The following is a 9,762-nucleotide window of genomic DNA, read 5'->3' as shown; positions in this document are numbered from 1 at the left end:
AAAAAAATTCAAAAGTTTTTTTTTTTTTTTTTTTTTTTGAGACGGGAGTCTCGCTCTGTCACCCAGCCTGGAGTGCAGTGGCCGAATCTCAGCTCACTGCAAGCTCTGCCTCCCGGGTTTACGCCATTCTCCTGCCTCAGCCTCCTGAGTAGCTGGGACTACAGGCGCCCGCCACCTCGCCCGGCTAGTTTTTTTTTTTTTTTGTATTTTTTAGTAGAGACGGGGTTTCACTGTGTTAGCCAGGATGGTCTCGATCTCCTGACCTCATGATCCGCCCGTCTCGGCCTCCCAAAGTGCTGGGATTACAGGCTTGAGCCACCACGCTGGCCAGTGTTTTAAGAAAGTTTACAAATCTGTGTTGAGCCACAGGTTGGAAAAGCTTGCTATAAGAGCTTGGGATTGTGTAAGAGCTATCTATATAATTTTGGAAAGCTACCACCATAAATGCTTCGTGCAGACATAAAAACCCTGAGAAAAGAAACAATACTGTGTATAATCAAGAATTTAACTTTTAATAATTCTTAAATTAAAAACTGATTATCAAATGTTTTCTGTAATGTATTTTAAGCTCAATAATCCAAATTTCAGGTTCAAAATTCTTAAGGGCCTTAGAAACTTAAGTTTAAATCCCTGTAAGAATTAATTATAAGAACCTGAGCAGAAGCCTGGAAGGCAAATGTCATCCAACAACCAGTATTGTGGTCTCCTGAGCCTAACGGTAGATGTCTTCCATGTATAGGAGCTATACAGAGCCTCCCCGCCCACCTCTACCTCCCCGGAGATGAAATCTCCCTCTGTCACCCAGGCTGGAGTGCAGTGACACGATCTCGGCTCACTGCAACCTCCAACCCCTGGGTTCAAGTGATTCTTCTGCCTCAGCCTCCCGAGCAGCTGGGACTACAGGCATGTGCCACCAAGCCCAGCTAATTTTTGTATTTTTAGTAGAGATGGGGTTTCACCATATTGGCCAGGCTGGTCTTGAACTCCTGACCTCATGATCTGCCCACCTAGGCCTCCCTAAGTGCTGGGACTACAGGTTTGAGCCGCTGTGCGCAGCCAGTATTTCCTTTTTTTTTTTTTTTTTTTTGAGATGGCATCCCCCTCTGTCACCCAGGCTGGAGTACAGTGGTGTGATCTCAGCTCACTGTGACCTCTGCCTCCTGAGTTCAAGCAATTCTCCTATTCTCCTGCTTCAGCCTCTCAAGTAGCTGGGATTACAGGCATGCACCACCACGAGTGGCTAAGTTTTGCATTTTTTTAGTAGAGACGGGGTTTCACCATGTTGGCCAGGCTGGTCTCAAATTCCTGATCTCAAGTGATCCGCCCGCCTCAGCCTCCAAGAGCGCTGGGATTACAGGGGTGAGCTACCGCACCCGAAGCTATACAGAGCCTTTTACCAGGAGGTCAAAATACTCTCTTCCACCTGTTATATACAGCAATCCCAAAAAGTTATATATTTTCAAATTAACAATCAGAGACTCTACTTTTAGTAGCTAATTAGCTGTATCACAGGGAAACTCCTTTTTTTTTTTTTTTTTTTTTTTTAAACATTTAAGAGCCCAAAAGGTATACAAGCAGAAAGTCTCACTACTACTTTTTATTCTAAACTCACGGTGTTTCAGATATCAATTTCACAACCAAGACCATGAACCCCATCACAGTATTTGTGACTACTATGAAAACTATGACAGGTCAGTCAGCCTTGCTGCCTGCTGTGTGCTGTATATAAGTCCATTACATATTCCTTATAGCTGGATTGAAAACCTGAAAATGAAATGAGGTCCCTAGAGAAACTTGGCCATGCTGGTGCTTTTTACCAAGTTTGACAATTAAAAAAAAAAAAAAATTCAGTGTTCAAAGGAGACATACAAAAGTCCATCCATTTAATGTAGCAGAGATGTTTTAGGGGACTACAATTTCTATCCCCTGGTAAAACCAACACTTGGTAGAAGGATAAAGAAAAAGTCATGTGAAATACTGAATAGCACCAGAATAGCCTTAAACTAAAGCTCGCATGCGCACAGGGCTGGGAGGATGGCTTCCTCTTGCCAGGCCCCTTAGAGGTCATTTCAGCAATTGTTCTGTTAAACATAGCATTAATGTTATCTAGACACAGCAAGCAGCAGAAAGCTTATGGAGTCACATTTCATAGTGTCTCATCTCCAAATCAGATAAAAGTGGTATACAGGGTTCCATCCAGAAAGCATTCAGTCAGAGTAAGTTAAAGTCAGTACACTTTCTAACATATTTTTTAAGATACTTATGCTGAATTAGCCCAAGGGAGAAAAATTAATGTGCTTGATGTATTTACTAAGACTTGCATCTCAAGTCTTCAATAATGCCTACTTTTGAAAGAAACCTATGGAAAGAATTGAAAAGACTTGGAAACGTGCCAATTCCCTAAATGTTTTTCTCCCTGTGGGATAATTTTTTTTTTAAAGGGACAATATATTTGAGGAGAAGAGATTATTCCTGGTACACCTACCTAACCACTGTACAAAAGACTTCACCATAGACATTATACTCTTGATATCCCAAACATAGGAGTACATGTCATAAAGGATTGTCCTGTTGGCACAATTGGAGAGCCGAGTGAACATTCCCATCACTAGTCCACACATCTCTTCAAACTTGGCTGCTCGTGACCGCCATTCTTCAATCTATTGAGGATCAATAAAAAGACTCAAAAAATTGCAAGCTTAACAAAATAACCTGAGACACAGTTACATATTAAGCTGTGTATGTTGTCAGGTATTGGCAATTTATCCTAACCATTAAAGTATCACTTTGTGTCTCCCCAAACTGACAAATATTCCTAAAATAACACTGACTTTTCCTTATTCGTAACTAGAAGGGCAAAATATGAAACTGAAGGTACCAGATTTAGCAGAGTCCACATCCACTGTAAATAACACACTTTTTTTTTTTTAAGACAGTTTCCCTCGTCACCCAGGCTGGAGTACAATGGCGTAATCTCAGCTCACTGCAAACTCCGCCTCCCAGGTTCAAGTGATTCTCCTGCCTCAGCCTCCTGAATAGCTGGGATTACAGGTGCCCGCCACCATGCCCAGCTATTTCTGTATTTTTTTTTTTTTTTGAGATGGAGTCTCGCTCTGTCGCCTGGGCTGGAGTGCAGTGGCCGGATCTCAGCTCACTGCAAGCTCCGCCTCCTGGGTTTACGCCATTCTCCTGCCTCAGCTTCCCGAGTAGCTGGGACTACAGGTGCCCGCCACCTCACCCAGCTAGTTTTTTTTTTTGTATTTTTTTAGTAGAGACAGGGTTTCNTTTGAGACAGAGTCTCGCTCTATCGCCCAGACTGGAGTACAATGGCGTAATCTCAGCTCACTGCAAACTCCGCCTCCCAGGTTCAAGTGATTCTCCTGCCTCAGCCTCCTGAATAGCTGGGATTACAGGTGCCCGCCACCATGCCCAGCTATTTCTGTATTTTTTTTTTTTTTTGAGATGGAGTCTCGCTCTTGCGCCTGGGCGGGGGGGGGGTGGCCCGATCTCAGCTCACTGCAAGCTCCGCCCCCTGGGTTTACGCCATTCTCCTGCCTCAGCTTCCCGAGTAGCTGGGACTACAGGTGCCCGCCACCTCACCCAGCTAGTTTTTTTTTTTGTATTTTTTTAGTAGAGACAGGGTTTCACTGTGTTAGCCAGGATGGTCTCGATCTCCTGACCTCGTGATCCGCCCGTCTCGGCCTCCCAAAGTGCTGGGATTACAGGCTTGAGCCACCGCGCCCGGCCATAATTTCTGTATTTTTAGTAGAGATGGGGTTTCACCTTGTTGGCCAGGCTGATCTCGAACTCCTGCCCGCTTCGGCCTCCCAAAGTTCTGGGATTACAGGCATGAGCCATCATACCCAGCCTAAAGGAACATATTCTAAAACATGGTCAATTTTCTGTCAGTTACAGTGTACTCATTTAAGAACCTTTTCCACATTACCAGTATGGGGAACCACCCAGGCTTCAGCAGCAGGCAAATTAAACATACTCACTTTTTCAGAGTCTTTTCCTTTGCAGTTGACACTGACAACACTACTATTTGCTCGAAGCCATTGAAATTCCCGTAACATCTGTGCTCCTTTGGGTCCATGCTCATAAGGAAGGTAGAACAGATCAGCAAGTAACTGCAAATCCTCCAGGGTCACTGGTTCCGCAGTGTATAAAGGTTTTTCATTTGGACCTGGCACAAACTGCTCCTTGTTTGTCTGTTCATCAGTCTGCATAGGGGCAATGTCACTAATACAATCTTCTTGCATGGACATCTCTGGGGATTTGGATTCAGCTATGCTCTCTTTATCAGTGTCCATTGGTTTCAATTCCTCTGCCATTTTCGCTTCAACAATTTCACTCAGTATTTGATTGTCATTCTTGTGGTCCGTTTCTTCTTGTTTTTCCACCACCATGTCCATGGGTTCTTCATCAGGCTGTTTCTTTTCTTCTTCCTTGGTCAGAGTAGTAGGCTCACCACTCAAGGCTGCTCCCTGGCTCATAATGGGCTCCTGATAAACTGTTGTTACTACGGTTGTGGCATTTAAAGAGGGTGCTGCAACTAAAGGAGTCCCATCAACTACACTTGCTTTAGCGCCACTGTGTGCAACTTGCCTACCTACAAAAACAAATGTATAAATAAATAAAATGGTCACAGAGATAATCAGAATTAGAGACAGAACACATTAGATTCAGAAAGATGCTTTATCATATTTGTTACGTGGAACCTCAATGTTAGATTCAAATTAATTTGACCTCTAAGAAAAATGAGATTTCTCTACACCACTAGGGATGCAGGAATGGAACGGGGTTGGGAGGCAATAAACATGCCAACATCTACTATTACATTCTCTTTTGAAAATTTGTATCTAAAAACCCTTAAATTACTTCAAAAAATATGTTTTAAGAGAAAATAGCATTCCATCAAAATAAAAGCTATTTAAGACCAAAAGATTTAAAAATCCTTATTCTCTAGATCCCCCAATTTCATTTAATTTCACTTTGCTTAGTGGGCCTAAGGTAAAGCACATGACAGTGTTTTGTTTCGTTTTTGTTTTTTTTTTTTTTTTTTGAGATGAAGTCTCGCTCTGTCACCCAGGCTGGAGTGCAGTGGTGCGATCTTGGCTCACTGCAACCTCCGCCTCCCAAGTTCAGGTGACTGTCCTGCCTCAGCCTCCCAAGTAGGTGGGACTACAGGCACATGCCACCATGCCCTGCTAATCTTTGTATTTCTAGTAGGCACAAGGTTTCACTACGTTGGCCAGGCTGGTCTCGAACTCCTGACCTCAGGTGATCCACCTGCCTTGGCCTCCCAAAGTGCTGAGATTACAGGTGTGAGCCACCGTACCCGGGTGACAGTGTTCTTTACTTTGTGACTCAACTATTTGATCTAACCCCCTTAACAAAGAATGGCCAAACTCACTGCTGTACTGATGAGGCACACCAAACTCTTGCAACCATTCTGTTAAAGCTAGCTTTAGAGCCATCTGTGGACTATAGAGTACATCAGTTTCAATATCTTCATCACTGCCTTCATTTTCTAACTTTATTTGGATGGATACAGTACTATCTTCACTGTCAGCTGCAAAAAATAAAATAAAGAGCACAAAATACTTTTGATTACAAAATCCTTCTGACAAGTGAGAAGAATAAATGCAACTAATTATCACAGTATAACCACAGAAATGACTAGAATGAGAACAAACCTTAAACATAAAAATGCAAATAAAAGCAAGACCCTTCAATGAACGATTTCATCTAGGATAGTAACCTAAATGCAATGCTAAATGTAAAATCTCAACTGAAATAAGAAATATAAATTTTAGTATCAGTGGAAGAGTCAATCTGAAATGTCCACTAAGTACTAATTGTTGGGAAGTCAAGGTCAAAAGTACCATGCTTTTTGTATGAAGAAAACATTGCATAGCCTTCAGGGCCCTGTAACTTTTTTTTTTTTTTTTTGAGATGGGCGTCTCACCCTGTCACCCAGGCTGGAGTGCACTGGCAGGATCTTGGCTCACTACAACCTCCGCCTCACAGGTTCAAGCAATTCTGCCGCCTCAGCCTCCCAAGTAGCTGGGACTACAGGCGTGTGCCACCATGCCTGGCTAATTTTTGTATTATTAGTAGAGATGGGGTTTCACCATGTTGGTCAGGCTGGTCTCGAACTCTTGACCTCGTGATCCGCCTGCCTAGGCCTCCCAAAGTGCTGGGATTACAAGCGCGAACCACCATGCCCGACCATAACTTCATTATTAATAAAAGCACTGAGGGAAAATGAAGAGGCCGGGCATGGTGGCTCATGCCTGTAATCCCAGAACTTTGGGAGGCTGAGGTGGGTGAATCACCTGAGGCCTGCAGTTCAAGACTAGACTAGCCTGGCCAACATGGTAAAAGTCCATCTCTACTAAAAATTCAAAAAATTAGCCAGACATGGTGGCAGGCACCTGTAATCCCAGCTACTCGGGAGGCTGAAGCAAGAGAACTGCTTGAACCGAGGGGTCAGAGGTTGCAGTGAGCTGAGATCGGGCCATTGCATTCCAGTCCAGAAAACAAGAGCAAGACTCTGTCTCAAATATAAAAAAAAAGAAGAGATAATCAACAGAGACCCACAAATTAGCACATATAAGGCAACAAAGCTCTGAGCTAGGATAGTGGTAGAGAAAATCAAGTCTGAATTCTTTGGTTTTGTACTTAAAAACTCAATTCTTGGCTTTCCTTAATATTTCCTGCATATGTCCCAGGTTTGGATAGTGTCTGCCACCCTTAATATGTTCCACGCTCTGCCTTAAAAGATGTAGGAGTTGCCCGGCGCGGTGGCTCAAGCCTGTAATCCCAGCACTTTGGGAGGCCGAGGCGGGTGGATCACGAGGTCAGGAGATCAAGACCATCCTGGCTAACATGGTGAAACCCCGTCTCTACTAAAAATACAAAAAACTAGCCGGGCGAGGTGGCGGGCGCCTGTTGTCCCAGCTACTCGGAGGCTGAGACGGGAGAATGGCGTGAACCCGGGAGGCGGAGCTTGCAGTGAGCCGAGATCGTGCCACTGCACTCCAGCCTGGGCAACACAGCAGGACTCTGTCTCAAAAAAAAAAAAAAAAAAAAAAAGATGTAGGAGTTAAGTGCCATGTACACTGACAGCATTGAAATTACATTCCCAATTTTTGTTTTTTATTGAGGAGAGTAGGATGACAATGACTAAACCAATATTCCTATTTTTTTTTTTTCTAATGGGGAGAGGAGGATGACAATGACTGAGCCAAAAGGGAGACATTAATTCAATAAACAATTCAAAGCAGGAGTATGGAACTGAGAAATAGACCACAACTATTAATATTCCTACATACTATCATGACACTTCAGTAGCCCAAAATGGGCCAAAATTCAGGGAACTTCAAAAGTTCAGTGTACAGGCTAGGTGCCGTGGCACACGCCTGTAATCCCGGAACTCTGGGAAGCAGAGGCAAGCAGATCACCAGGTCAGGAGTTCGAGACCAGCCTGACCAACATGGTGAAACCCCGTCTCCATGAAAACTATAAAAATTAGCCGGGTGGGGTGGCGTGCACCGGTAATCCCAGCTACTCAGGAGGCTGAAGCAGGAAAATCACTTGAACCAGGGAGGCGGAGGTTGCAATGAGCCAAGATTGCGCCACTGCACTTCAGCCTCGGCAAGAGTCTGTCTCAAAGAAAAAAAAAAAATTTTCAGTGTTCAGTGTTTTTCACCTCCAGCCCACAAACCTTTAATACCCAGCAAACTCTCCTCATACTTTGATCCAGCTTAAAAGTCTGTGAAATCTCTTAGCAAAAATAATCACTCTCTCCCCTGTGTTTACACAGCATTTTATAAATTAAACTATTACAACACTTATCACACTATCATACTATTGTCTATAAGCCTTACCCAACACTAGACTGTTTCTCAAAAGTAGGAATGGCCAGGTGCAGTGGCTCACGCCTGTAATCCCAGCCCTTTGGGAGGCTGAGGCGGGTGGATCACCCAAGGTCGGCAGTTCAAGACCAGCTGGACCAACATGGAGAAACCCTGTCTCTACTAAAAATACAAGATCAGCCAGGCATGGTGGCGCATGCCTGTAATCCCATCTACTCGGAAGGCTGAGGCAGGAGAATCGCTTGAACCTGGGAGGCGGAGGTTGCAGTGAGCCAAGATCATACCACTGCACTACAGCCTGGGCAACAAGAGCAAGACTCCATCTCAAAAAGAAAAAAAAAAAGTAGGAACTACTTTATTCTTTGCCACCTCAGTGCCCATAAACACACATCTGCCACGATAGATTATTTAAATGTAAATAAACAATTATCAAACACTTTACTGAGAACTCTATTAGAGATTTTTCATAAATTAAAAATTAGTAAGCCAATGTCTAAAATAAGACTATATTCCATTCGGCCAGGCAGGGTGGCTCATGCCTGTAATCCTAGCACTCTGGGAGGCCTAGGCGGATGGATCACCTGAGATCAGGAGTTCCAGACCAGTCTGGCCAATATGATGAAACCCTGTCTCTACTTTAAAAAAAAAAAAAGCAAAAATAAGCCGGGTGTGCCTGTAATCCCAGCTACTTGGGAGGCTGAGGCTGGAGAATCGCTTGAACCTGGGAAGCAGAGTTTGCAGTGAGCTGAGATTGTGCCACTGCACTCTACTCTAGCCTGGTCAATGGAGCAAAACTCTGTCTCATAAAAAAGAGTATGTTCCATAAATGATAAATGTAAGCTGAATCTAAATGATCTAAGTGACTCAGATTCAGAGTATCCAGTCATCTAAAATATGCTTTTCAATAAAACTGCCTGAAAATACATTTTATCGGAATGATTCTAGAGATAATGGAAACACTTAAAGACTGTCTCCTCTAGTACTCAGACTTCAAAGACTGAATCCTATTCTATTTTTATTTATTTGATAGGGTCTTCATCTGTTGTCCAGGCTGGAGCGCAGTTCCTGAGCTTATTGGCGAGCCACCACGCTGCTTCTGAATCATACTAAAAAAAAAAACAAACAACTGAGGCCAAGAGGTTAAGTGACTTGTCCAAAGACACTCAACCTTTCTTGTATCATATACATCTTCATCAACAGAATGAAACAACATACCGTAATAAAACCACTTAGTTTTGTTTCCTTCTTAGTAAAACAAAATAATTTTTTAAAAAAATAAATAAAACTGCTTCAGTTGTGATGACAAAGGAAAGCATACTTTCCACTGGCTCTAGTTAACCCCAGCTCTCCTCCCAAGGTGAAGGATCAAGTACAGGCTACTTACTCATCACTACATCTTTTCTCACTCCGTTCATGTTTGATTTGTACCAGGTGGCAAGGGTGTGGATAGCAACGTAGTTGGCTTCAAATTCACAATTTGGATTAGTCAGGACTCCTTTTAACCGTGGGATGAGTTCTGTGGATCTTCCTTTGTACGGGCCCAGAAACAGTCTCTTCTGATCATAATCATTAGCATGAATGTTATCCCAGATTACTGGAGCTCTCTTAATAATCTTAGAAACTTCTTCAATGGACTCTACCGGAATTTCTTTAGAAACAACTTTGGGACCTAGAAATAACGACAACCATTTGTTAAAAGAATTGTGGCTCTTGGCCAGACGCATTGGCTCATACCTGTAATCCCAGCACTTTGGGAGGCCGAGGTAGGCAGATCATTTGAGCCCAGGAGTTCGGACCAGCCTGGGCAACACAGTGAGACCCTATTTTTTTATTTTAAATTTAAATACATATATATATATATATATTTTTTTTTTTTTTT

The 9,762-nt window shown here is 43.1% G+C and overlaps 1 protein-coding gene across 2 annotated transcripts in view; it reads right to left on the bottom strand.

The window, feature by feature from the left end:
* The window catches only part of OGA (O-GlcNAcase), a 42,522-nt gene that overhangs the window by 14,677 nt on the left and 18,083 nt on the right, over positions 1-9,762 (bottom strand). For both annotated transcript variants that reach the window (XR_001881422.1, XM_017851728.1), the window contains exons 7-10: positions 9,268-9,552; positions 5,417-5,575; positions 3,999-4,612; positions 2,486-2,660 (exon numbers count right to left, since the gene is read on the bottom strand). Coding sequence is in view for 1 of the 2 variants with exons in the window: in XM_017851728.1 (XP_017707217.1) it covers positions 2,486-2,660; positions 3,999-4,612; positions 5,417-5,575; positions 9,268-9,552 (1,233 nt within the window). In the remaining variant the exon portion in view is untranslated. The remainder of the gene's footprint in view (positions 1-2,485; positions 2,661-3,998; positions 4,613-5,416; positions 5,576-9,267; positions 9,553-9,762) is intronic.

The sequence above is a fragment of the Rhinopithecus bieti genome, unplaced genomic scaffold, assembly GCF_001698545.2.
Source record: "Rhinopithecus bieti isolate Rb0 unplaced genomic scaffold, ASM169854v2 scaffold_31787, whole genome shotgun sequence".
Taxonomy (NCBI): Eukaryota; Metazoa; Chordata; class Mammalia; order Primates; family Cercopithecidae; genus Rhinopithecus; species Rhinopithecus bieti.
This window is presented reverse-complemented; position numbering and strand designations above follow the sequence as displayed.